Below are 27,647 nucleotides of genomic sequence, written 5' to 3' on the forward strand. Positions count from 1 at the left end.
GAGTGAGGAAGAAATTCAGACACTCCCAGGTCAGTAAAAGCAAGAGTTTGTGACCACTCCCCCTGCCCTGCAGCTGCATCTGTGCGGCCGACACCAGGTCGCCAGAGGTGCTGACTCAAGGTCCCGTGGCAAAGTAAAGACCTCAGTAAAGGTAAGAGCAAGCACAAGGAAAGCCAGTGTATACGACGGTGTGCCTGAAACAGAACACGGATTGTTCAAACACATGAATTTTTTTAAAAGTTCATGCTGTTATGACAGTGGTTTGCAACTCCACATTTTGTTTTCACCGTGATTTAAAAGATACATTTTTAAAAAGTTAATGGTCTAAAAGTCAGTATTATTAACTTCAGTTTGTAACTCCACATTTTTTTTCTACATAACTTAAAAAATTAACGAATATAAAACAATCATTAGTTTATCCTGTGAGGCACACAGGTATAAAAATGTACTTGGTGGGCGCCTGGGTGGCTCAGTGGGTTAAGCCGCTGCCTTCGGCTCAGGTCATGATCTCAGGGTCCTGGGATCGAGTCCCCATCAGGCTCTCTGCTCAGCGGGGAACCTGCTTCCCTTCCTCTCTCTCTGCCTGCCTCTCTGCCTACTTGTGATCTGTGTCTGTCAAATAAATAAATCTTTAAAAAAAAAATGTACTTGGTCACAACAAAAACCAAAAAGGGTGGGGCAGAGCTAAAAAGAAACAGTTTTCAAGAGTTAGGCTGGTGTAAATTCAAACCACAGTGTTATAATGCTGGATTCTGAATGTAATGCCTAACAGAAACCCCCCCCAACACACACACACACAGCTATAGTATATACATAAAGAAATGAAAAAGGAACTTAAAGATTTCAGTATAAAATGTCAAGTAAGCACAAGAGAATACAGTAATGCAGGAAATCAGAACAAAAAAAAGCTATATTAGCCATATAGGAAACAGAGCAAAATGACAAAAATATATGCTTCTTTATCCATAATTGCTTTAAATATAAGCGGATTAATCTCTCCAATCAAAGACAGAGATCAGCAGAAAGGATAAAAACACATGATCCTGGGGCACCCGGGTGGCATAGTCAGTTGGGAGTCTGACTCCTGATTTCAACTCAGGTCATGGTCTCAGTCCGTGGGAGATCACAAGTCCCACTTCAGGTTCATGCTCAGTGGGGTGTCTCCTCCTCTTCCCCCCCATATGCGCACGTGATCTCTGTCAAATAAATTAACAAAATCTTTGAAAGAAAAAAGATGGAAGCATGAGGTTGCTTCCAGACTCATGGCAAGAGCCCAGCATTACCTTGATCCTAAAGCTAGAGAAAGAAACTACAAAAACGAAAACTACAGACCAATATCCCCTATGAACTTTGATACAAAAAATTCTAAAATGCTACTAGCAAACTGAATTCAGTACCACACTAAAGGGATTATAAACTCTAACCAAGCAGTATTTACTCCTGGAATGTAAAGACAGTTCAACATAGGAAAACCAGTCTACATAATACACATTAGTAAAACGAAGGAGAAAAAAGTCACGCGATTGTCTCAATTGGTGCAGAAAATGTGTCTGACAAAGTTCAAGACTCTCCATTATAAAGACAGTCAACATACTGAAAGAAAACTACCCTAACATATAAAACCCATGCATGAAAACATGCAGTGAACCTCGTACTCAATGGTGACAGACTAAAACATCTTCCTCCAACACCAGGAACAAAGTGAGAACTCCCGCTTTCAGCACCTCCCTTCAGCACAGTACTGGACCTTCCAGTCAGAGCAATTTTGTAAGGAAAAAGACGTAAAATGGGTCCAAGTTGGAAAGGAAGAACTGAAATTATCTATGTTCCAAGATAGTATGATTGTACATTAAGAAAAACCCCATTAGAGGGGTGCCTGGGTGGCTCAGTGGGTTAAGCCTCTGCCTTCGGCTCAGGTCATGATCTCAGGGTCCTGGGATCGGGCCCCGCATCGGGCTCTCTGCTCAGAGGGGAGCCTGCTTCCTTCTCTCTCTCTGTCTGCCTCTCTGCCTGCTTGTGATCTCTGTCTGTCGAATAAATAAATAAAATCTTTAAAAAAAAATTGTAAGAAAAACCCCATTAGAATTAATATACCAATTCAGCAAAGTAACAGGATACAAAGTAAACACACAAAAAATCAGTCGTATTTCTACACACCAACAATAAGCAACCTGAAAAAATGAAGAAAACAATTCCATTTACAATAGCAACAAAAGAGAAGAAAAGAATTCACTGAACCAAGGAGATGAAAGTTTTGTACAAGCAAACTATAAAACACTGATGAGACAAATTACAGAAGAGAAATAAGCAGAAACACGTTTCACACACACGGACTGAAAGGCCTACTGGTGTCAGGGTGTCAATGCTAACAGTGACCGACAGGTTCAAAACAATCCCTGTAAAAATTCTAAGGATGTTTTTTGCAGAAACAGAAAAACCCATCCTAAAATTCAGAGAATCAACACAGTCCTGGAAAAGAACAAAGCTGGAGGATTATAATTGTCTGACTTCAGAACTTACAACCAAGCTGCAGTGATCCAAGCAGTGAGGTGTCGGTCGGGGGCTCAGTCTGCTAAGCAGCGGCCTTCAGCTCAGGTCATGATCCTGGAGCCCCAGGGCTAAGGGTGGGCAAGGGCTCGCAGGGGGTCTGATCCCCCCTAACACTCCCACGCCTCCCCCCAGCCCCTGCCCCAGCTCCTGCTCTTTCACCCTCTCTCTAATACATAAAATCTTTAAAAAAAAAAAAAAAACGGTTAAGATGGGGGGCACCCAGCTGGCTCAGTGCGTGGAGCCTACACCTGCTGGTCTCTGGGTTCTAAGCAAGCCCCAGGTTGGATGTAGAGATCACTTACCAAAAAATAAAATCTTTTTTAAGACTTATTTTTCAGGGGCGCCTGGGTGGCTCAGGGGGTTAAGCCTCTGCCTTTGGCTCAGGTCATGATCTCAGGGTCCTGGGATCGAGCCCCACATGGGGCTCTCTGCTCAGCAGGGAGCCTGCTTCCCTCTCTCTCTGCTGCCTCTCTGCCTGCTTGTAATCTCTGTCTCTGTCAAATAAATAAATAAAATCTTAAAAAAAAATTTTTTTCAAAAAAAAATTGTTTTTCCATCTGAGAGAGAGAAAACATGAGGGAGGGAGAGAAGAGGGAATCCAAGCAGACTCCCAGAAGCACGAGGCCCAATGCGGGGCTCCATCTCACCACCCCAAGATCATGACGTGAGCCAAAACCAAGAGTCAGATGCTCAAATGACTGAGTCGCCAGGGGACCCCAAAAATAAAAGTCTTTCTTTTTTAAAAAGTGGTTAAAATATAACTCTTCGGTTGCATGTATTTTACTACATACACTAAAAAGGCAACTGTCCTAACCTACTTCTGTGGTAGTTTACTTAAAACAATAGCATTTTTCCTTTTTTTTTTTTTAAAGGGAAAAAGGGCATGGGGCTCTTGATTTCAGGGTCACAAATTCAAGCCCAACACTGGGCGTACTGATCACTTAAAAACTAAAAGATAAGAAAAAAAGAAAGAATAATATAAAATTGTGACTTATGGAGTGAATCTGCAATTTCCCTGTCTGTGTGTAACTGCTAAGAATCTGGCAACCAGCTCATAATCACACAGCTGAGCTTTCCCGTAAGAATTCAAACAAATGTTTGTATCCCAAGGGCAGTGAGGAGTTTGCAGGGCAGAGTCAGAAAGGCCTCTCCAGCGAACTAAATGCCCCGCAGGGTCTGATAAACACATAAAGCCACGGCCGAGCATCTTCTATCAAAACCGCAGGCACAGGCCCCACACCCGCTCTGAGGCCACTGGACCGGTCCCTGCAGAATCCAGAACCACCTCATTTTACAGCAGGACTGTGGTGCATACGGCACGTTCCAGAAGAGTTCTCGGGCAGGGAGAGTGGGAACGTTCTTGTCAAACTGCGCAACGTCTACACCAGCAGGTTTACGGGAGGCTCAGGAGATCCTGGGCCCAAGCAGGCCACGGATCGAAGCACACTTTGCCACTGCACTTAGGAAAACCTCCCAACCAGCCAGCCACTTCCTATGTTCAGAACATCTCGACCCTGCGAGCCCTGACGTGGCCAGCGTGCAGCCTTCCCCACAGGAAAAGACAGGTCGGCTCTCCTGGGGCAGCCCTCGCGGTGACCGGAACCCCAAACGGTTGCATTCTTGATCACTGCGCTCTTCTCTGCCGGGAGCATGAACCAAAGTACGGAGGAAAAAACCCTGCGGTCCAAAAAATAAACAAGAGCCTTTCGAAGCAACCGACGCTGGTGACAAAGGCCTTGAGCCACAGAGCAGCCGTGTGGGCCACCTGTCCTCCCAGAACACCCAGAGACCGGCCTCGCAGTGCCATCAAGTCCTACTTGCATCGTTGCTGGAAAGTACGCGACGGCTCGTCTCCACAGGCCGAGAGACCGCGGGGGAGAGGTAGAGGGTTTCCCCAGCGAAGGTACAGAAGTTCAGGACCGATCTGAACAGACGAGCGGAAGGACCCGAGAGGGCAGCTGTCCTGTGTAACGTGCACGTCCCCTCCGCAAAAGCGTCAGGGACGTCTCTGCCCGTGCACAGCACGGCGGCGTGCCACGTACCTGCACCCCTCCCGGCCCTTGGCCGCCGTCCTCCGTCCTCACGTGCATCTCGGTCTCCGCCAAGAGCAGCTCCGACTGCAGCTGCTTCTGGCACGCGGCCAGCACCGACATCACGCTGTCCCGTCTGTGCAGAGCCGGGTGGCGGAAGCACCCTGGGGCCTCGGCCGGCTCCAAGTCCTCGGGAGCTGCACGCTACAGCGAACAGAGGAAACATCGACAATGAAGCTAGAGGCACCGGAGTCTGACGTGCCCCGAGCCCCGTCCCTGGGCTCCCTCGGGCTCTTGGAGCTCTGGAGCGGACGCGTCAGCCGGCAGGACCCCGAGGGAGCGTCCCCGTCTCCTATGCATCTCCTAAATCAGACCAGAGCCGCGCCCCACAGTCCTGCTTGCACACGGCCACCACAGGTCAGGGCACAGCCCCAGCTGGGCCACCCCACGACGCACGGGCCAGCGGGAGTGGCACAAGGCAGCGGGCGGCGAAGCGTGGCGTCTCCTCACAAGCAAAGTGCAGCTCGTCCCAGCGTGACTGGAGCTTGACGCGCGCCCAGGAAGGAAAACCCAGGGAGCCTGCGCAAGCCACAGCCTCTCCGTCTCATCGGACGCTCCCAGCCACGGGCTCCGAAAGCCTCGAGTGACAACAATGGTAGGTGAGAGCTGCCTGAAACAGGGAACCTTCCGGTCCGGTTTCAGCGTCTAAGCACGGTCTGAAACCCGAGCTTCTGTGCGCCTAACCACACCCAGGAGCCCCGAGCCTCAGCTCCACTCGACGCACCAGGAGCTGCCTACGAAACCACAGCCCCCGCTGCCACAGAAAGGACACCGGCTCCAGCTTACAGACAGAAGACCCGCAACGGGAGGTTCTGCAGAGAACCCGTAGCCCCCTCTGGTCCAGCCCCAGTGCCTGGCCACCCGCGGCCTGCGTCGGGGCCTCTCACAGGCGCCAAGGGCCTGCTGGCTCTGCGTGTGTGCCCGTACTCCCCACCCCCCAAACCCGTGCCCACCCCCACGTGCCCCCGCATGCCCCGCACACCCCTGGACCCATGTGCCCCCACGCCCCCCGCGCGCCCGTGTCCCCCGCGCCCCCCACACAGACAACAGGCCTCCGGCACACGGGCAGGAGGGAGCACAGCTCACCTGTGTGTCCCCAGCCTGGCCCTGCAGGTCTGTGGGCAGCGGTGACTCTTCGTCCCACGAGGCCCCTGCGGCCCTGGGGCCCTGGCCCTGGGGGCGGCCCTCCACACGAGGGTGCAGGTGAACCCGCGGCGCCTGCTGCCCATCCGGCTGCCCCTGGCAGCTGAGGAAGCGGAGGTGCAGCAGCTGCAGCTGGCGGCCCAGGCGGACACACCGGGCCCGCAGCCGCCGCAGCTCGGGGGGCTCGCCCTCGGTCTCGGCGGCCAGCGGCTGCTGCTCCAGCGCCAGGCGGAAGCGGGAAAAGGCCGCCAGGAGGGTCTCCAGCTCCGCCGATTGGGCCAGTTTCTGCCGCTTCATGGCGTCGATCTCTGAGTCCCTTTCCGCGATCCTGGCCTCCTTGGCCTCCAGGGCGGCTTCGAAGGCCTGGACCTGAGCGGCCAGGCCCCGGACCTGCGCCTCCCCGCGGGCCGCGCAGCGCTCCAGGTCCGCCAGCTGCGTCGCGGCGGCCTCCTCCGCAGCCCGCAGCCGCTGCTGCAGGGCCTCCAGGGCCTGGCCGTGCCTGCGCTCCTGCTCCACGAGCAGCTGGCCCGTGGCCCCCGCCGCCGCCAACGCCTCGGGTCCCACGGTGGGGACGGCCGGCGGCCGGCCGCTCTCAGCCCCAGGCCCCGCGGGCCCCCCGAGCGAGAGCTCTCTCTGCAGCCTCTCGATGACCTCGTGCAGACGCTCCGTCTCCTCCGCCTTCTCTCTCTGCAGGCGCTGCTGGTTCTCGCGCAGGTTCTCGATGATGGATCTCAGCTCCTCGACCTCGGAGCTCCTGTCCCACGGGACCTGGGGAGGAAGCACGGTCAGAGGACAAAGCCAGGCTTCCCCTTCAGGGTCTCTCCTCAGCCTGCGGACGACCCCCCGGAATTGCCCTGGTGCTGCACTCGGGCACGGCAGGTGCACCGAGCCGCTCGGAGTCACACAGCGGCCGCCCAGCCGCCTGCTCGGACACTTGCCGCGTCCGACACGTACCGTGCCACCCCCGCTGCAGGCAGGGGGGCGCAGACCGGCCACTTTTCACCTTCGGCATGTGTGTTCTTTGTATTTAAACTTTATAAATCATGAGTAAAAATCACTAGGGATCCGTCTAACACTAGAGGAACCAAGCAAGGAAACGGGCTTGGGAACGAGCAGTGCCGACGGCCAGGACCAAGGCGCATGGAGGGGGCCACAGGGTCTCGGTCACGGCCACCCTGGCTGCTCCAGGCCGAGGGCTGGGGCCCCTCACGTGTCGGAGCAACTTTGCCTCGTGCCGCTTAGTGCCGGCCTCCACAACCGTAAGGTAGGACTGTGCTCACGCGAACTCTGGAGCTAACACAACTAACATTCAGACGTTCAATATCCCGCCAAGACTACGAAGACGGAAAGTAGGAAGTCAGGTGGAAACGGTCATCAGCAAAGCTCAAGCTCCGTTCTCGTGAGGCTGAACCACCAGTGACACGGACCGACTCAGGCTCAGCGGACGATCCTCAGCCAATTTCTCACACTCCAATGTCTGCTTCCCAAAAGTCGAGGGTTTCGTAATAATTCTTGGTTTCATTAGTACCACCTCGTGCCTTTAAACTCAAGATCAAATCTGGCCCATACTGAACACAGAAGCAAGAAAACAGATGGCTTTCTGGTTGTGACTTCGATGCCATGAGCGGTCCTAGGACACACACCTGTGCATCTCCGAGCTCGGCTGTGACCAGTCCAGTTAGCCGAGGGCACTCTGGCGCTCAGGCGAGACTCACGGCCAGCTCCGGGGCGCCCCGCACTTCTGGAGCACCGACGGGAGTCTCAGCAGTGATGCCGTCCGCTCACGACCTGGGCGTACCACTCGCCGCTCCAGGCACCCACCACAGAGCAGCCCCACCACCACACAAACAGAAACCAGCACGGGAGGTGGTTGTAACCCCAAAACCAAGACGACTCCTCCGGTGTTCCGGGCAGATGGGGCAGGCAAGGCCAGCGAGGGGCAACACTGGTTGCCCCAAACCAGGAAAACCGCGCAGGCTGGGAACGGAGGACACGGCTGGACACGTGCGACAGGAGCACCTCAGGTCTCCGGGAGGTCTCGCGCAGCCTGAGGCAGCTCCGCTCCAAGCGGGGCCCTACAGAGGGCCGAGGCCCGAGAGCCCCCACCCCAGGGCGGTCAGCAGGGGCGCTCATCCCTCGACCAGCGCGGTTCCGGTGCAGGACTGTGGTCTGGGTGTGTGGCGCCGGGAAAGGCCTACCTCACCAAGCGTGCCACCTCCCACGCTGGCCCGCGGTGCCCCGAGCTGCTCGCTCCCACGCACGATCTCCTCCTCTTTGCTCTGAAGGAACGCCTGCGGGGACACAGTAACCGGCCATAGCCGTGCCGACGAAACGGGGCCCGAGCGCGGGAAGCACCCGCCTGCCCGCAACTCAGCGTGAGAACGGTCTCCCGTTCCCACGGAAGAAGCAGGAAACCCCCCGGAGAGATGCCTGCTGCCTGCCACTGGCCCACACCCTGCTGCCACGGACGTCACACACGGACGTCACACGCGTGGCCTGGGAGCGCCCACACAAAGCACAGGCCGAGGGTCTTCCGGCGCCTTCCGCTCACTCCGACAGCTGCTGGGCGCCAGCAAGGGCTCGGCACTCGGGCCATTTCTCTACAACTCGACTCCCCACTAAAGCACGTCAGATTAAGATGACAGATTTAAAAACCGTTCTACAGGAGAGTGCTGGGCGGCTTGGTTGGTTAAGCGCCTGACTTGATTCCTGCTCAGGGCATGGTGCTGGGGCGAGAGATGAAGCCCCGTGTGGGAGTCCGAGGCTCTCCTGCTGCCCCCACGTCCACTGCACGACCAGCCGACCAACCCGGCTCCTTCTCATCCTGCTCTGACGAGAGGTTAACTGTGAGCAAGTACTTAGCACAAGTCACCTCTCCTACAACAGGGTAACCCTTTCATGACCCAAATCAGGCCAACGCTGATGGTTTATTTCCTCATGACGGCTTCTGCCATCGGACAGGTGCGTCTCTCTTCTAAAACACGGGCTCTCAGAGCCGTAAGCCGGGTGCGGAGGATGCGCAGGAGGGACGCGGGCCACTGTCCCCTTTGGTGGCTCTGGGCTCCACCCCGGCTGCCGACCTCAGTACGGAAGGTCAGCGCCTCCTACACACGGACAGCGCGTGCGTCCTTGAGCTCCGGCCCCGGCGGGCCACAGCCCTGCCAGGAGCACCACCCCTGCGGGGGTCCGGGCGGGCGACCCGGTTTACCTTCAGGCCGGCGTTCTCCTCCGCAAGCTCCCGCGCGCCGCCGGCGGCTCGGCCGCGCTGCGCCCCCAGCTTCGCGTTCCGGCGTAGCACCTCGTCGCTGTCACACGCAGAGTCGTCTCTGATCGTCTCCAGCTGCTCGCGTAGGTCCAACACCTTCAGTACAACAGAAAATGCTGCAGATGATCTCCGATTCTGCCACTCCTCGGTACTAAAATTACTTTAAAATATTTAAAAGTGCACGCCACGAAGAGTCATCACTGTTTTGTAACTGAAAATCACGGAGCCCTCCAGCCGTCACAAGCCGTTCGCAGACCGGGTGGGGATCCCGCCCCAACAGCAGCCCCGAGCGGGCGGAGCCCCGGAGCCCCCCACTTGCCTCATGCTCTCGCTGCCGGAGCGCGCTCTGCACAGCGTCTAACTGGACGTCGGGGCCCTCGGGACGGCTGCCTGCGGGAGGCCCGGGTTGCAGAGTGGACACCAGAAGCAATTGGCTCATCAGCTGCTCCTCCAGCGCCGCCTTATCCTGAGGAGAAGAAAAGGAGGTTTATTCTCCGTAAGTATCTCGGGAATCGGGGGCCTCGAACTGTGGTAGGAATGCACCGTGCCCTCAGACCTCCCCGGTGCTCCGCGGAGCGTGCCTGTGTGCGCCCACCGTGAGAGCCACACGCCGGCTGCGCCCCAGAGCGCCCCTGGTGAAGACGGCGTGTGCCCGCGATGCCACCGCTAATTATTCAAGAAGGTGCGCAACAGTCTCTAGACTACGGCTGTCACGGCAACAAGAGGAAACAAAGTGAAGAACCTGTCCAAGGACAGGACAGCGACTGACGATGACGTTGTGCATCTGTACAATGCACATTAACATCTCCTCAAGGTGTTTCCAAAGGACATTTACTAGGGAAAAATTAGTCACAACAAGTAAAAAAGTTACAAAAGTGGTTCAACTTTGTAGAAGGAAAAAGGGCATTGCCTCCACCTGGAGCATCTGATACGCTCAGGAAATGTTCGCTAAGGGGAGAAAGGAGGGATGGAGGGAGCAGGGGTGGAGGGAGCAGGTGTGGAGGGAGTAGGGGTGAAGGGAGCAGGGTGGAGGGAGCACGGGTGGAGGGAGTAGGGGTGAAGGGAGCAGGGAGGAGGGATGGAGAGATCAGAAGGGGTCTTTCAGCTCCGCTGCCACCCCCGACCTCTGGGGAGTGAAGCCCCCACAAGAACCCCGAAGACTGGGTTTAGGGAGCTCCTGGGCCGGGGAAACGTGCCGGTGGCGCGCCTGGAGGGGGCCCAGGGGCCCCACTGCCCTCCCCCCGCGGCCCGCCCCCTCCACCTGGCTGCTCCTGAGTTCTACCCTTTCACAGGAAGTCCAGGTTTCCCTGGGATCTGTCAGCCGCTCTAGCAAGTCAGCTGAACCTGATCCAACCGGATGTGGGAACGACCCCGGAAGGGACCGAGCCCCTCGGCCACGGGGCCGATGCCACCTCCAGGCTGACGGTGTGTGAACAAGGGAGCCCGAGAACAGGCGGCCTGTGGGTGGGTGAGGCCTGGTGGCCGGAGGGACGGGCTGGGAGTGACTGAAGCACGGGGGGCCCAGGAGACGCTTCCCTCGGAGGCTGGGGCGGGGGCGGGGGCGGTGCGGCACCTGCTGCAAGGCTTTCACCGAGTCCCTCTGCCTCTCCAGCTCCTCCCGCAGCGCGGCCGCCTCCCTCCTGCAGCTGGCATTGGTCTCCTCCAGACGCCGGATCTCCTCGTCCTGGACTAACATCTGTCTGTCCACCAACTCCTTCTTCGCGGCCAACTCATTAAACCCATCTGATTTCTCTTGCAACTTTTCTTGTAACAATTTAACCTAAAATAACAAAAACACTAAGAAATGCAGGAGTGAAAACCGCGATCTCTGTAGAGGGAAGCGCGGCCCGCGGCGGAGCGCACACTGACCCCCATGAGCCTGTCTGCGGGGAGGGGCTCCCGGAGCCCAGAGACAGAGGTGGGGAAGCCGTGACGCGGGCGTTCTCTCAGGAAAGACGCAGAAAATCACAAGCCCAAAATGTATCCGTAAAATAAGGTTAATTTTGTCGGGAGACACTACTGGGCAAGAAGAGAGAAAAAGGCCAGGCAGGGCGGCCCCCAGGGGGCTCCAGACTCGGACTGGGGGCAGGTCAGTCCCCGACGGTCCCTCCCCCAGCCTGGTCCCCTGGTGCGGCCGTGAGGATGACACAACCAGCACCGAGGGCAGGGGCGTGGCTGGGAGGGCCCATGCCGAGGGGTGGGCTCCGTCTCCGTGGGCGTCACCCTGAGGAACGGGGTGGAGGCCGCACGGGACCACGTCCTACTGCTCACACCCAAACACAGGCCACAACTGTCCAAAAAGTGCTCAGGGTCTGGGGAGAACAGAGCAAATCAACGACAGCCATGCCGGCAGGTCCGGCTCCCCGCCAGAAACAGGCCCGCCCGTAGCAGCTCTCCCTCCCCACTGGCCACGCAGGGGTGAGGCGGGAAGGCAGCCCCCCTCCCCCATGCAGACCCACGACGCACCGTACCTCCTCCTCCAGCTGCTCCTGCTGCCGTTTCCACACACATGGAAAAAAAAAAAGTCATTCAAAAGGTTCAGTCTTTCAAATGCTCCCGAGACGGCGGGCAGACGGGTCCCGTTGCGGCTGACTTACCTCGCTGCCGCAGGAGCCCCGGGGCCGCGGCCGGGCCGCCTGTCGGAGCCGCTCCTCCAGACTCTCGATCTCCCGCTGGAACTCCTCCCGCTCGTGCTCCCTCTCCACGGCCTGCTCCTGTGGGGAGAGGGGCAGCGGCCTGGAGACGTCGGACGCCCTGACGGACACAGCACTTCTCCCCCCGGACGGAAGGGGGACGGCGTGGGGTCAGGAGAGAAGACTGCCCGCTCAGACGCGGATGTCCAGGGGGCCTCCCACACCGCACCCGGCCTTCCCCTTCCCACACGTGTCCACGGGCCAGGCTGGGGGCTCCCTGCCACGGGGCTCTGTGAGCGGAGCGGAGCGAAGAGGCAGGTACAAGGACAGGGACGGCAGAACGTGGACACAAGGGCATCCCGGGCGCCACGTCACTGAGCCATCTGCCTTCGGCTCAGGACAGGGTCTCAGGTCCTGGGATCGAGCCTCGCATGGGGCTCCCTGCTCGGCGGAAGCCGGCCCCTCCCCCGCCCCGCTTGTGCGTCCGCCCTCTCTCCCGCCCTCTCTCCTCCTCAAATAAATAAAACCAGAAGGAGGGAGACAGAGAGAACGACAGCCACGGACGGCAGATGGCTCGGGCCCGACCGGGGGAGTGCTGGGCACGCGGGGCCTGCAAGGTGGGCGGCCGAGGGCCCTCCGCAGCCCGCACGGGCACGCGGCGACAACCCCCGGGCCACGCACGGAGAAGCGAAGGGACCACAACAACGGGGCTGTGCACGGGCCCTAACGCCGTGTCCTGGCAGCGCACGCTGCGGAGGAGACCTCCGGGGACGCCCATCTAGCGCGTCCAAGACGCTCACGTCCATGAAGTGGCGCTGGCCCCGCAGCTGCTTGTCCAGAGCCGCCAGCTGCTGCCTCAGCGCGCAGAGCTCCTCGGCCTGCTGGGCGCTCGCTTCCTGCTGGGCCTGCTGCTCCTCCAGCTCCGCCTCCAGCACCGTCATCTGGGAAAGCAGCACGGCGCGGTCCTTCTCCGACTGCTTCCTGGCCTCCGCCTGCTCCTGGGTCAGACCGTCCACCTCCCTACGAAGAGCTGAAGACACGAAGCACACAGGGAGAAGAGCCCCACGGGTCAGAGTGGGTGCTCGGACGGAAGCAGAAGCATGAACCGTGCGCGGCGGGTGCCCCACAGATCCAGGGCCGCCCGAGGACAGAGCACGCCCAGGTCTAGCCTCCCTGGCAGCCCCAGCCCGAAGCCCGGCCAGGGGGCCGGGACGCGGCGTCGCTGAGGCTCCCAGACCCCACCCCGAGGAAACAACAGGATGCCGCAAGCCAGCGTGAGCCCGAGCCTGGCCAGACACTAACCCTAACCCTAACCCTAACAGCCACCACTTAGCCAAATACCCTCGGAAAATAGTCGAGTACCTCAGAAAAAAGAAAAAAAAATTACATCTTTTAAATTAAGACCGGCTAAAATAAAAAACTTTAAAGCCGGAGAAAACTCCATCCTGGTTCTTTCCAAGTGACACATCGGTTAATTTTCGAGAAAGTACAATTCTACATAGTCTCTCGTGTAGAAAAAGAACGGTCACTTCAGACGTCCACGGGAGGGCGCCCGAGGCCTGATGCAGGACGAGCTCCCCGTGCTCCCAGGGCATGAAGCCATCTCCGAGGAAACGGGTCCAGCCATCGCACATCAAAAGCCAATCTAGGGGCGCCTCCGTGGCTCAGTGGTTAAGCCCCTGCCTTCGGCTCAGGTCATGATCTCGGGGTCCTGGGATCGAGCCCCGCATCGGGCCCTCTGCTCAGGGGAAGTCTGCTTCCCTCTCTCTCTCTCTGCCTGCCTCTCTGCCTACTTGTGATCTCTGTCGAATAAATAAATAACATATTTAAAAAAGAAAAAAAAAAGCCGATCTAAAATTAACTGGATGATAAGGCCATAATCCAATGGAAACTGGAAATTCGTAAGCACCATATAAAAGGAGGCTTGCCTCTGATGAATCCTCGAGTGTTCAAACTGTCCCCAAACTGAAATTTTAATCTCATAAGTTTCACTACATTTTACCGGCTCTCTAAACTCCTTTCTTTTACACAAATCTGCCAGTCTCATGCCAAACCAGCATGACCGCGAACAGAACGTCCCCAATCAACTCCATGCTGCTAAGTCAGCACCTCGGGGACCCGCCTTCCACATGCGGTTAGGACAAGGAGCTCCCCACCCCTGCAGCCGGCCAGACCGCACCACCCCCAGGGGCCGCGTGCGGGAGGAAGAACCCCAGCCACGGCCCACATGGCCCCATGCAGGTGACGCTGCGGGGAAGCTGTCCTGTGGCCGTTCAGGCCATGCTGAGGGCCAGCCACGACGTCGGAGCAGCCCAGGAGCTCCGCTCGGGTTCCCCGAGCCCCTCCCTCGACCTCCCAGGACAGCGCATCTCCCGGCAGCCGTGGCTCCCGCACAGCAGCACCGGCCGCGGCTCAGGGCCGCAGAGGGCCTCACTGGACAGAAGCTCGTGCAGGGTCACGGGTCAGTTCAGAAGGTAACACCGGCATTGTTGTTAACAGTTTGCCACAAAAGCCTTGACGTAGTTTTCCTCTTTAGTGAAACACTGGGGCAATCTGGGGCAGACACAGCTCGTCTCACACAGCAGTCCCCTGACTGGTTTACAAACCTGAGTCCTCGTAGGCTAGGGGACCAGGTGTGCCTATGAAGGAAAACACAGCATCTTCAGATGTGGACACGGACGGTCAGTCAGCAGGAATCCAGGGCACGTCTGTGGTCCTGGGCAGTCCCTAACAGCCACGCTTTTCCGTAACGTCACCGCGACGGTCTGAACATGTGTCCCCCAACATCCATACATCGAACCTCACGGTTGGGATCGGAGCCTTCCCAGAGGCTCCAGCGTGTGGGACACAGCCCAGAGGGGGGCACTCATCCTTTACCCTGGACGTCCACCCTCAAGGACCGAGGGCACAGCGTCCGTCGGTTGTACCCGTCCGCACTGTTCTAGGACCGCAGCCTGGGCAGACTAGTTCCCTTTGGGCTGCAGCAGCTCCTGGAGGCCAAAGGATCTGGACTGTTAAAGGGGACAGAAGTCACGGCCCTGAGCGCAGCCACAAAACACACCACACGCCTACACACAGGCGAGGCCAACCTGAGTTTCTCTGACCGCCAAAAGCTCTTAGAAGTGGGTCAGCCTTCAGGAAGGCCCAAGGCAGAATCAGGACCACATACTGAACTGTGCCGGGGCAGGGGGGCATGGTCAGGGACGGTCAGGAGGTGCTGGGTAGGCGGCAGCGTTTTGTTTATAAAGATTTACTTATTTGGAGAGGAGGGAGGAAAAGAAAGCACGCGCACACACGCATGAGTGTGCACAGGGGGAGGGGCCGGGGAGAAACGCGGACTTGGCGCTGTGCATGGAGCCCAGTGTGGGGCTGGGTCTCACCATCCTGAGTCCACTGACAGAGCCACCAGGTGCCCCGAACTGTGTGTTAAACGATGTAATCATCTGCGAGTCCCAAAATGTGCGAATGGGTGAAGGAAAGGAAGAGCGCTCCGAGAAGAAATTCAGGGGGCACTAACGATGTAAGAGGGAAGCCAGCCAAGGGCCCCAGAGGATCCCAGAGGAGCGACAAAGACTGGCCCCACTCTCCCTTCTGCTAAGGAGTGCCAGGGCTCTGGGCGCGGGGGTGACCAGAGACGCAGAAGGGCAGCCGTGGACACAGCCTCGGGAAACGTGCAGGAGGAGCCAGGCCCAGGCACAGCAGAGGGACCTCACAGAGCTGGGTCCTCTCGGGCCTCAGGCAGGGAGCACGAGCCCGCTCCCCAGCTCAGGCCCCAGCTCTGAAGTCCTGACACCCTAGAAGTACACACATTCACGGGGGTAAACTCGGTGGACGGGTGCAGGCCTGGCCACCCCGCAGACCCGGAGGCTGGGCCAGGAACCCCTGAGAATGAGCAGGAGGGGCCCTGCACAGGCACTGGATCCACAGAGCACACGTGCTCGTGCCCCACTCCCCCACGGCCACGTGCCTTCTCTCACACAGGTGCACGCCCACACACACACGCCCGCGCGCTCACGCCGGCTCACATGCAGGCTGGCTCTCAGGTGCACAGACACAGGTGCACACCCCGGCTCACAGGCTTTTGCTCACGCATACGCTTGCTAACACGCCTGCACACATGCAGACACAGTCTCACGCGTGAATGAAGCCTTACTGGACACCAGCAGGGCTGGGCACCGGGCAGAGACGGGAACGGGGGAGAACGGGACAGGCTCAGCGCTGGGGAGCACGAGACAGTGGCCTGAACGAGGAAGGAGCAAAGCCCGGAGGAGAACGGGACGCACGGCTTCCGGGCAGCCGAGGAAGGTTCCTTCCACCCAGAGAGACACGGGAAGGAGAACAGGTCACCGGAAGAGCACGGCGGACAGAGAGGCTGCAGGCACAGCCACGAGACACAGCAGACACGACGTGGACCCTCCTCGGAAGTCATGCTAACGTGAGATCCGCAAGAGACACACTTGAAGGTGGAAAAAGACTTACCGGGTGGAAATAACATTCAAGAGAAAAAACAAAGCTCGGTTAAGTTTTCAACCTCAGAATCCTAGCTCAAAGAGTGGAAAGGGGCAGAGATACGTACAGGTGGACAGCCAAGCAGGGAGAGGTGGGCACCATTACACACAGACCTTCCAGAACATCCCCCGTGGGGGGAACCACGAGCCCCCGACAACTCCCTCCGCCTCAAGCAACCACGGCTCGTGAGACCCGCCTCTCAGCACGAGTAAGCCCGCGGCCTGGAGAGCTCACGGGACAAAGCAGGCCAGAAAGAATAAAGACAAGGCCGGAAACCCGTGAGCGGAGGACACAGGATACAGCAATGACCGGCACCCCCGGCAGCTGGTCGCGTACTGAGGGACGCCAAGCGGAGAAGAAAAGGGCCTTTCCCGAGCTGTTCGGGGTCGCAGGAGAACGGCTGAGGCGTCCCTCCATCAGACCCGTGCACCGGGACCCGGCCGGGGCCCAGGCCAGCGCACGCACACGGGGACGCGCGCTGCAGTCGGCCGGCGGGGAGAGAAGCCCAGTGAGCGAGACGCGGGTCTGGGGAAGGCCAGACCCACGCCGGCCGCTTCTTAAAACTCTGCCCGGACGCCGGACCCTCCCACGCACCCGTCTGAACGCTCGTGCTCTGACTGTTCACACCTGAAACACTGTAACACCAAAGCTCCGACCACCTGAAGTCACAACTTTCACGACAACTGCGTTTCCTACTCCAGGTTCATATTACACGATTTTTAAAAAATTTAAATAAAAATTTTCAGTAGCCTGCATTTCCCCCCAGACTTGGTTATTTGCCTCAAAGAGTCCAAAGCTCTTTTACTGGGAACAGCGGCATTTCCAGCATCCTCGTGCCGGCCAGAGGCGACGCGGGCCTCACACAGGCGTCCACCCGGCTTGCGGTCACCAGGACAACCCTGCCCCCCCCCGGCGGGGCAGCAGCAGCAGGGCCGCCCGCACGGGAAGGCCCTCGGCCCAGGGCTCCCACCGTCTTCCCCGGCCCTCCGCCACACTGAGCATCGCTAAACGGCGGCCGCCCCTGCTCCCGCCCTGCACCGTGCCCGTCTCTGACCCCCGGGCCAGCAACCCTTACCGGCTTCTCGCTCTCCCGCTTCGGCGGCCAAGGCCTCCTTCTGGGCGCACAGGGCGGAGTTCTGCTCCTCCAGCTCTGCCTTCTGCCGGGCCGCCCGCTGCAGCTGCTGCCTCAGGCTCTCCAGCTCGACTGCGAGGCCCTGCTCGGCCGCCTCCTTCTGGCCCAGCGCCTCCTGCAGGCTGGTCTTCTCCACCTTGAACCCTTCAATGATGCCTGCGGAGGCGCGGAGAGACCCAGCTCCTGAGGCTTTGCTGGCAGAGCAGAAGGATGGGCGTCCCCGCGAGGGAATCCAGCCCCAGTGAGATGCGGCCGGGGACACGAGAGCTGCAGGGTCACGCCTGCGACCCCGGACGGACAGCACAGGACTGGCGCACCAGGAGGACCGGGCGACACGCCCTGGAGCCGCTGCGCGCGCAACACCCCCACACCACGCGCCCAGCACACGAGACACTGTGACCACCACAAACCAGAAGCGTGGGGGCCAGAGGGGTCACAAATGTCACTTCCTGGGGCTAGGGAGGACCGACATGCATCTCCGCCCAGGAGGCCACTCAGGGGCTCGCAGCCTGGGGAGCAGCTTGGTGGCGCCTTGTTTCACGGACGAAAGTCAGAGGCCTTCCCCGGCATTAATTTCGTTCTACATTTTGCCTGTAAGACCTCTGTTAACACGGCCCTTCCCCACGCGCCGCGGCCTGCGTGCCCCACCGCCCTCCCCGGCCCGCACCGGTGCTCACCCTGAGCCTGGTGCAGCTCCAGCACCAGCTGCGTCCGGGCCGCGCTCGCCTCCTCCAGGCGCTCCAGTAACTCCTGGTGCTTCCTAACCACCTGCGCGGTCTCCTCGTTCTTACAGCTGAATTCCTTCTCGAAACGGGAATGGATCTGACGCGCTTCCTCCAGCTGTTAACACACACGGGGAAAACGAAACCGCACGTCCAAACAGAGCTGACGGTACCACCAACAGGACGAGGATTCTGGACAGCAGAATCGGACAAAACCACAAATACCCTGGAAGCAACGATACTGATCCTCGGCACCGTGTCAATCACTGGACAAGTTACTCATTCAGCAGTTTTTAAAAAAGAAAACTTCAAACACACACATTTAATGCAGCACAGAACATTCACATGTCCATGAACTACGGATACCACGTCTGCCCAACAACGCTGTTAAGGGAAAGGGCGCTCCAAAGGTCTCAAAAACTGTCCCTCAGGACCCTAGAATCCGAGCAGGGGTAGCCACCTGGCGCTCCACAGGGAGGGAGGGATGTGGAGGCCATGGGCGGGAGGAAGGGCTCCTTGGGCCGGTCACCACGGCGGGCCAGGCGCCTGACCCGTTTCTACCACCCATGCCACCACGCCTGCCTCCGTCACACCAGGGCCTCTGGGCCTCCTCTGATGCCACCCAGGCCTGGCCCAGTCCCAGGCCCCAATCTCCCCTTCCTCCCCTGCCCAGCCTGAGGCTCCCAGGCCACCTTCAGGCTTGGGGGTGAGGGGTGCCCAGACTGACCTCTGAATTCAGACGCCCACGCGCTGAGCCGAGAGACACCCGAACGCCTCGCTGGGCTTCCCCCCACCTCCTTCCCACGAACCCTAACTGCAGCTTCCCTAGACCCTGCCTCTGAGGGCATCTACTGGCGTCCCCCTGAAAAGAGCCCCGAGGCTCCCCTTCTCATACCTTCACCAAGTGGGGAGAACGTACTCAAGGCTTTCTGGGATGTAAACAGCAATGTTTCGGCTAAAAATGCTTATTTTCTAATTGGGCTGAACAGAAGAAAGGAACTCTATACTGCTTTTCATAATTCGTATTTAAGGTCTCTCCTGTGTAAAATGTTCTGAAAGGGTTAATGAACGTAATTTCCTTTGCTAGTGATAAGCTCTAAACACACATCCAATGTAACGTAAGTACTGCCGAAGGCAGAACAGAGTAAAGGCGAGAGATGGAACCATCTGTCCTTGGCCTGACACTCAGCTCTGACTTTCCATTCGCAGCAAGCCTACTGCTTCCAGAATTTCAGTTCAGAAAAGACTTCTGCTTAGGAAAAACAGGAGAATATCACTGGTGGCAACAGAAGATCAAAACAATGTGAGAAGAAGGCAGGTGCACACCCAGAACTGAGTTTCTGCTCTGCCCAGAGGAGTGAACAGCGAGAAAAGCCAGACCCACCTGGAAAGCGCCAAGGCCCCTTCTCGCCCTGCAGGTAACGCTCGAGAAGGACAAACACGCGTGTTCTGTGCCCAGCAGAGCACCTGGGAGCTGTGCTGGCCTCGTCTATCAAGCGGATGTCACCGAACCATTCAACTCGCCCACGAGTCAGCCTGTCGCCTTCTCAAAGGCGAGCAGCTGCGCAGCCGCGGCTCACCTGCCGGGTGGAGTCCAGAGCCAGCTCCAGCAGGCCGTCCACCGCCAGGCCGAGGCTCCGGTAGAGCTTCCTAACTGGCTGCTCACACTCCAGCGAACTTTCTGGGCTCATGAAAAAGCTTTCACAGAGGTGACTGCTAATTTCAGCCTCGGAAGACACCTCCGCACACTCGGGCAAAGTTCGGTCCAGCTCCAACGGGGCTGCCTCGGCCGCAGGCCACGTCTCATCGAGCACTGGGGCTGCAGAGTGAGCACACACAGAAACCGGCACACACAGTGCGTGGCCAGCTCCCCCGCCCCCCAGCGCTACTGCAGGACGAGCCCACCCGCGTCCCAGAGGCAACGACCCGTCCCGAACATCAGGAGCTCCTCCGGCCCGGCCCCAGCAGGGAAGGGGGACGGGTCACCAGCGGCGCACTCAGCGCCCCGGCCCAGGGGCTGCAGGCACAGGGCTGTCCGGGCACTCACCTGCAAACAGGGCCTGGCCACTGGGCCGCGCGTCAGGTAGGCCCTCGTCCTCCAGACAGAGCCCCACACGCTCACCGATGCGGCTCCTCAGGGTGACGGCAGCCCTCAGCGTCTCTCCAAACAAAGTGAGCAGCCTCCGCAGAGCGTCCCGGAGAGCCCTCCTGAACAAAGCACGGAGCGGACAGCAGACTGTCAGCCACGCCCCGAAGCCGGACGGACTCAGACAAGAGGGGCACAGCCCAGGGGGCAGCTCTGCCAACAAGACCAAACGCCTGGTCTTGACTTTAAAAAGACATCATCTCATCCCAGTTTTACCAGGCTCCTGTCCCCACTCACAGCCTTTCTACCCCTCAGGAGGAGAGCAGAGCACCCACATGGCCCCCTGTTCAGAGCACCGTGACCCCGTCCAGGACACGGCTGGGGGCAAAGTGCTGGAGCCGAGGCGGGGTCCTCACCGCTGGGAGATGCCAGGGCCCAGCGGGCGGGAGACAGGCTCCTCCGCCCCCATGCACATACTTCCGTCCCCACCATGGGCCTGGAACTACATCTGCTCCCAACACGGGGACATGCCACTGAACGAAACTCGGGAGAGCTGCCCCTTACAGAGCCGAAGGGCAGGGGAGAGACACAGCAGGAATGGGCGGGAAGGAAGCAGCAGGACAGACGAGAACGCGCAGGAACAGCCAGGGCCCCACGGCTCCCCGCTGCTGCCCAGGCCACCACAGCAGACTGCGGGGACCTTGCGGACAGAGGGTGGGCGGGCACAGGACGAGAGGGCACCGTCGGGGAGCGGGTGGAGGCAGGCGCGGGGTGACGGCGGACAGGGCGGGTCAGGGAGCTCAAGCAGAAACCCAAGTCAGCGTCAAAGCTGCCCCCTCTTCCCCGGCCCGGTGCAGGCCCGGATGGCGCGGAGCACGTGGGTGCCGGGGAGCGACACAGCCGTGACATGGCGCGAACACGGGGAAGCCTGTGCTCCCGCCGGTCTTGAGCTTAGAAACGACGCGCATCTGTAAGTCAGTGGACCGGCTCGGGCAGAAGTGACTCAGGACTCCGATGGCCGTTACCAGAACTGTTGACCCCCCTCAACCTGCTCTACGTGGAATTAAACTAGAAGCCACGGGTCCTTCCCGGAAGAGGAGGAACCTGCCGGGCCGGGCCGCCGACTTTAAATGTCTCGAGGCTCCCGGAGTCCCGAGATTCTGCCTCTTCACAAAACATTAAACTAAACTAAACTGAGGCAAACTGGGTCGCCTCGGCCTCCGGCTCAGGTCGCGACCTCAGGGTCCCGGGATCCAGCCCCGCATCGGGCTCCCCGCTCACTCTCCCCCGCCGGCGGTGCCCTGCCCATGCGCGCGCTCTCTCTCATGAATAAATTTAAAAACCTTTAAAAAATACAGATAAAAAATAAAGGAGCTGAGGCTTCTGAGGCCCCGCCCCCATCGCCTCCGCAGACACTCGGAACCGCCCAGTACCGGGTCCGGCTATCCCTGGCTCTTCTCTGGCCCAGCTGCCCTCCTCCTCCGACCCACCGAACCCGCCCCTGCAGGTCTTCCGAGGCCCCGCACGACCCCCAAGCTTCCGTGTCCTCCGCACCGAGAACGAGCCGTGAACCGCAGCTGGAGCGCGTCCTGAGGCGGCTGCGGGGCCTGGTCGCTCGGACGTGCACCGTCGGCCGGCGCGGGACGCAAGCGGCCCAGAGGACGCAGCCCCAGGGGGCTTCGGAGAACCCAGCCCTTCACCTTCTGTCAGGGCGCTACCACGGGCTCGGGAAATCACGGAGCGGATGCTCTCCTGAGCCCGCTCACTGGAACAACACTCAGGCTGTACACAGAAGCCTCAGACCTCTTCATGACCACCACAGCCAATGAGACCATTCCAGCTTCTAGCTGAATCCACCTGGGTAGCATTTAACTCTCTACACTTTTTAACAGGCTGAACTAGGATCTTTCCCTTTAGTTATAAAGGACCAGGACAGGGGCGCCTGGTGACTCAGTGGGTTAAGCCTCTGCCTTCGGCTCAGGTCATGATCTCAGGGTCCTGAGATCGAGTCCCGCATCGGGCTCTCTGCTCCGCGGGGAGCCTGCTTCCCCCTCTCTCTTTCTCTGCCTGCCTCTCTGCCTACCTGTGATCTCTGTCAAATAAATAAATAAAATCTTTAAAAAAAAAAAAAAAAAAAGGACCAGGACAGAACGAGACAGTGCCCACTCCAGATTTACTGACGACAGCAAACGAGCTGCTTATATCCTACATGAGTCACTGAAAGAACTGCGAAAATCCTCCATTTTCAAATCTGACAAGTAAAGGCCCCTAAACAAAACCAGAAAACTTACAGTTTCTGCTATTGCAAAGAGCCAGGATGCTGGGCCGGGCAGGGAGTGGGGCGATCTACTACAAACGTAAGCACTCCAGCCCTCCAGCCCTCCAGCTGGCCTTTTCTGTTGTTATTGTTTTTGTTTTTAAAGATTTTATTTATTTATTTGGGAGAGAGCGCGCGTGCACGAGCCCGCATGAGGGCAGAGGCAGAGGTAGGAGGCTTCCCACTGAGCAGGGAGCCTAACCAGCCCCTCTAGCCAGGCTTTTCTGAGGTAGGACAGGACAACCAGGAAAGTCCTTCCTGGCATGGAGGGACAAGACCATTAAACATGAAACACTTGACTCTTGGTCAGCTTTCGAGGAAAGATCTGGTCAAAAGGGAGAAAGGTAACAATTAAGAAAACCCCGACCAGAATGGGGTCAGGATGGGGCGCCTGGGCGGCTCAGTTGTTAAGCGTCTGCCTCAGGCTCAGGTCGTGGTCTCAGGGTCCTGGGATCGAGCCCCACATCAGCCTCCCTGCTCCGCGGAAAGCCTGCTTCTCCTTCTCCCTTCGCCCCTGCCTGTGATCCTTTCTCGCTGTGCCTCCCTCTGTCAAATAAAAAAAAGATCTTTAAGGAAAAAAAGAAAGAAAGAAAGAAAGAGAGAGAGAAAGAACGAACGAACGGGGTCAGGAAGCGGGGTGGAGGAGGTGGGGGGTGGGGAACTCCCTGGAGGGAAAGCCCTTCCAGCCGCTTATCTCTCAGGAAGAGGGGAACGTTGACCACATTAGGATTCCAGCAGGAGAAGGAGGGTTTCCTTCTGCCCAGCAACAACTCAGCCAATGAGAAACCACTATACCTTCAATACAGTTTCCTAATGGACTTTTGTTTCCAACAGTCCTAGTCCTCCTTCCATCTATAAAAGAGCTTCCTCTGTTCTCCAGACTTGTTTCTGGTGATGCACTAGCGAGCTTGTCCTGGACTGCAATTCTGTTATTCCAGAATAAACCCACCGTTTAAAGATTCCTTAAGAAATTAAAAATGGAGCTACCCTATGATCCTATACTTGCACTACTGGGTATTTACCCCAAAGACACAGATGCAGTGAAAAGAAGGGCCATCTGTACCCCAATGTTCATAGCAACAATGGCCACGGTCACCAAACTGTGGAAAGAACCAAGATGCCCTTCAACGGACGAATGGATAAAATAGATGTGGTCCAGATACACTATGGAGTGTTATGCCTCCATCAGAAAGGATGAATACCCAACTTTTGTAGCAACTTGGACGGGACTGGAAGAGATGATGCTGAGTGAAATAAGTCAAGCAGAGAGAGTCAATCATCATATGGTTTCACTTACTGTGGAGCATAAGGAATAACACAGAGGACATGGGGAGATGGAGAGAAGTGAGCTGGGGGAAATCGGAGGGGGAGATGAACCATGAGAGACTGTGGACTCTGAGAAACAAACTGAGGGTTTGGGAGGGGAGCGGGGGGAGGTTGGGTGAGCCCGGTGGTGGGCACTAAGGAGGGCACGGATCGCACGGATGTGGGTGTGGAGCATAAACAGTGAATATTGGAACACTGAAAAAATAAAAAAATAGAAAAAAATTTAAAGTTTTATTAGTTAGGGCGCCTGGGTGGCTCAGTGGGTTAAGCTGCTGCCTTCGCCTCGGGTTGTGATCTCAGGGTCCTGGGATCAAGTCCCGCATCGGGCTCTCTGCTCAGCAGGGAGCCTGCTTCCTCCTCTCTCTCTCTGCCTGCCTCTCTGCCTACTTGTGATCTCTGTCTGTCAAATAAATAAATAAAATCTTTAAAAAAAAAAAAAAAGTTTTATTAGTTTAAAAAAAAAAAAAAGAAAGAAAGAAAGAAAGAAAAAGAAAAAAAGAAAACAAACCAAAAATCCTGGCAATTTAACTTTAAGGTTAACTCCACATTACAGCATCAAATTTTATAATCTGGCAAAATGTGAAAATTTGGCAGAGTGAGTGGTGGGTATATGGGTATCGAACATTACTCAGTTCTTTTCTTGATGTTTCAAGTGTTTTTAAATGAGAAGAAGAAGGTGGCACAGAGTTCCATCCCGCCAGGTACTACCATGCACTTGGCAGCTCTGACAGAGGAGCACGTGACTGACCTTTCACGGTCAGACAGATCAACGTCGGACTTCAGCATCGAGATGAGATTTGTGCCTTCCTGGTTCTCCCTTTCACGCCTTTGCTGGAGCTTCTCCAGTTCAGAATGGCACTCGTCTACTTCTTGACTTAAGGATAAAATTTGGTCTTTCAGCTGTTGAGGAAAAATTGTTACAGCTTTATTTAGAACAATTTAGTCAGGAATAAACTTCTGTAAGAAACACTCATCATCCTAGTTAATAGTGATTAAAGGTGAAAATTACTAATTTTCTAATTACTAATTTTCCTAATTACAGGTACCCCCCAACCCCGCCATTATTCATTGCCTACAAAAGCAGAACGCATAAACATTCTGGCCTGCCCCAGGCACCGAGGGAAGGGGCAAACTCACCAGAGATTACTCTCACAAGTAAGAACTCAAAATCTCTTTTCTAGTCATCCAGAATAAACACCAGTTTCTAGACAAGTGAAGATCATTCTTATTTATTTCTCCTTGAAAAAGGAGCCCACAAAGGCGCCTGGGAGGCCCCGTCAGCTGAGCATCCAACTCTGGGTTCTGGCTCAGGTCGTCATCTCAGGGTCCTGGGATAGAGCCCCAGTGAGGCTGAGCTCAGAAGAGAGTTTGCTTGTGGTTCTCTCTCTCCCTCTGCCCCTCCTACTGTGCACACGCACACTCTAAATTAAATAAATAAGTCTTTTAAAAAAACAGTCAACAATCATGGGGTCTCAGTGAGCCAGCGGGGTGGGCAGCACCAGCTACCCTGGGCACCCCTGGCTACTGTGGGCTCCCCAGGTTGCCCAAGCACTGAGCACAGATCCCTGCAGTTTTGTTGTGCAGCTTAGTGAAATGACAAGTATGTCTTCCCGGCAATGCAGCGCCCGGAGCCCAGAGCCAACACAGTGATTTCTCAGGGCTGGCTGAGCTAATGGTCAAGAACCCGGGCATCGTCCGCACACAGAGCACGACAGAGCGTGACCACGCACACAGGCGGCACAGAGCCAGGCAGGCCACAGGCCTGTCCTCCGCCGCTCCCAAGAACCAGGAACAACGGGTGTCCACGGCGGCCGAGGCATGACACGCCCAGTGCCTCCGGCTCTAGAAGCGGACGCGTGGAGCCCGGAAGCAAGCGGACTCCAGGTGCGGAAGCCTGCCGGCAGGTGCACCCCAGCTGGCGCGGACAGCTCTTCAGCCGGAGTAAGAAAAGGTTTGCGTGGAGTAGGAAATGGGTAAGAGAACCCCAGGGGGGACCCATAAAATGTTAGCAAGTACAAGAAAGAAACAAAGACCAGATAAAAGAAGAGTGCAGTTTTGAAACCCGTACCAGGAGCGAAAGGAAACTGCAAAAACAACTGCAATGCTGCGCTTGTACGGAAATTAGAAAAAAACGCAGCTCCATAAACCACTGGTACCCCACGAAGATGGCAAGCCAGGACTACAACCAACAAAAGAGAGGAGAGGATGCTGCCGGCACACGAAACGGGCACCTGCGTGGCTCCAGGCCTGGCTGGGCCCCCGCTGGGGGCTGTGAAGAGAAGGCAGAGGCCCTCCAGGCGTGCAGCATGGAGCCCTGTTCCCACGGGCAGCCGCGGGCTGAGGCAGCAGCACCGCGAGGGCCAGCGGCACAGGCCTCCAGAGGCTGAGTCCACTTTCGAGCCTGTGGGACACAGACTTTTCCCTCTGCCGGCCCTGCTCCCTCCTTTTCACAAAAACAGTATGGAGACTGAAAAAAACCTAATAGATACATCTCTAGTGACACTGATCAAAAAACAGGAAAGTACAAATAAACATCCTAACAAAACCTTTTCTGGGGCGCCTGGGTGGCTCAGTCAGTTAAGCGGCTGCCTCCAGTTCAGGTCATGATCCTGAGGTCCTGGGATCGAGTCCTGCCTCAGGCTTCCCGCTCAGTGGGGAGCCTGCTTCTCCCTCTCCCTCTGCTTGTGCTCTCGCTCTGTCAAAAAAGTAAATAAAATCTTAAAAAAAAGAAAAAAGAAAAAGAAACAGAATTATTACACTCCTGAAAGATCTACATTGTGAGACTATCTCAAAAAATAGTATAAATAGGTGAACCCTGAGAGACTATGGACTCTGAAAAACAATCTGAGGGGTTGGAAGTGGCGGGGGGTGGGAGGTTGGGGTGCCAGGTGGTGGGTATCATAGAGGGCACGGCTTGCATGGAGCACTGGGTGTGGTGAAAAAATAATGAATACTGTTTTTCTGAAAATAAATAAATTGGAAAAAAAAATAGTATAAATCGGGACACCTGGCTGGCTGGGCTGCTGGAATACGTGACTCCTGATCTCAGGCCCTGAGTTCAAGCCCCACGCTGTGCGGGGAGCATACTTAAAAAAAAAGAAAAGAAAACAGTAAAACTGCACATACTAAACTTACAAAGGACGAACAAAAAACCAAACCCAATTCAAAAGCCATCAAAGAGCCTGAACAGACATTTCTCCGAAGACAAATGAACGGCCAATAAGCTCCTGAGAAGACGCTCGTCACTCCGCACCAGGGAAACGCACATCCGAACCACGATGTGGTCCGACCTCACGGCCGCTGTGACGGTCCGACCTCACGGCCGCTGTGACGGTCCGACCTCACGGCCGCTGTGACGTGCTCATGAACAGAGGGAAGACGGCGGACAAATGATGGCTGTGGGGAAACCGGAGCCCCGCACGCAGCCGGCAGGGGCACGCAATGGGGCAGCCGCCAGGAAGACAGTGCGGCGGCTCCTCAAGACAAAAACAGAGTCGCCAGGACCCGGCAATGCCGTTCTAGAAGCCCACAGCCCGAACCGACGGCAGGGACTGGAACAAGACTCGTACAGGTGGTGACGTTATTCACAGCAGCCGAGACGGAGAAACAAGCATGCAGAGGTCTACCAGCCGCCAAATCCATGGAGAGAGCAGCAGGACACGCATCTCTGTGTCACAGAACTGTCACTCCGCCACAAAACACCGAGACGCTCTGAGCCGCGCTGCCGCCCGGCGGGCCCCGCGGACGTTGCACTGAGTGACTAAACCAGACGCAGGAGGACTAATGCTGTTGGCCCCATCACAGGAGGCCCCAGAAGCCGTCAGAGTCAGCGGCACAAGGCAGAAGAGTGGGTGCCAGGGGCTGGAGGGAGGGA

General features: G+C 57.3%; 1 protein-coding gene across 8 annotated transcripts in view; it reads right to left on the reverse strand.

The window, feature by feature from the left end:
- PCNT (pericentrin) overlaps positions 1-27,647 on the reverse strand; it is a 110,285-nt gene that overhangs the window by 29,619 nt on the left and 53,019 nt on the right. For 7 of the 8 annotated variants that reach the window (XM_044250751.1, XM_044250750.1, XM_044250748.1 and 4 more), the window contains 14 exons: positions 24,522-24,673; positions 20,092-20,252; positions 19,625-19,863; positions 18,000-18,162; positions 17,266-17,478; positions 12,482-12,711; positions 11,646-11,762; positions 11,520-11,540; positions 10,622-10,828; positions 9,368-9,514; positions 8,992-9,144; positions 7,982-8,074; positions 5,727-6,551; positions 4,593-4,784 (listed from right to left, as the gene is read on the reverse strand). In XM_044250751.1, coding sequence (XP_044106686.1) covers positions 4,593-4,784; positions 5,727-6,551; positions 7,982-8,074; positions 8,992-9,144; positions 9,368-9,514; positions 10,622-10,828; positions 11,520-11,540; positions 11,646-11,762; positions 12,482-12,711; positions 17,266-17,478; positions 18,000-18,162; positions 19,625-19,863; positions 20,092-20,252; positions 24,522-24,673 — 2,913 coding nt within the window. The remainder of the gene's footprint in view (positions 1-4,592; positions 4,785-5,726; positions 6,552-7,981; positions 8,075-8,991; positions 9,145-9,367; positions 9,515-10,621; positions 10,829-11,519; positions 11,541-11,645; positions 11,763-12,481; positions 12,712-17,265; positions 17,479-17,999; positions 18,163-19,624; positions 19,864-20,091; positions 20,253-24,521; positions 24,674-27,647) is intronic. The other variant, XM_044250746.1, reaches the window with a different exon arrangement.

The sequence above is a fragment of the Neovison vison genome, chromosome 6 (assembly GCF_020171115.1).
Source record: "Neovison vison isolate M4711 chromosome 6, ASM_NN_V1, whole genome shotgun sequence".
Taxonomy (NCBI): domain Eukaryota; kingdom Metazoa; phylum Chordata; class Mammalia; order Carnivora; family Mustelidae; genus Neogale; species Neogale vison.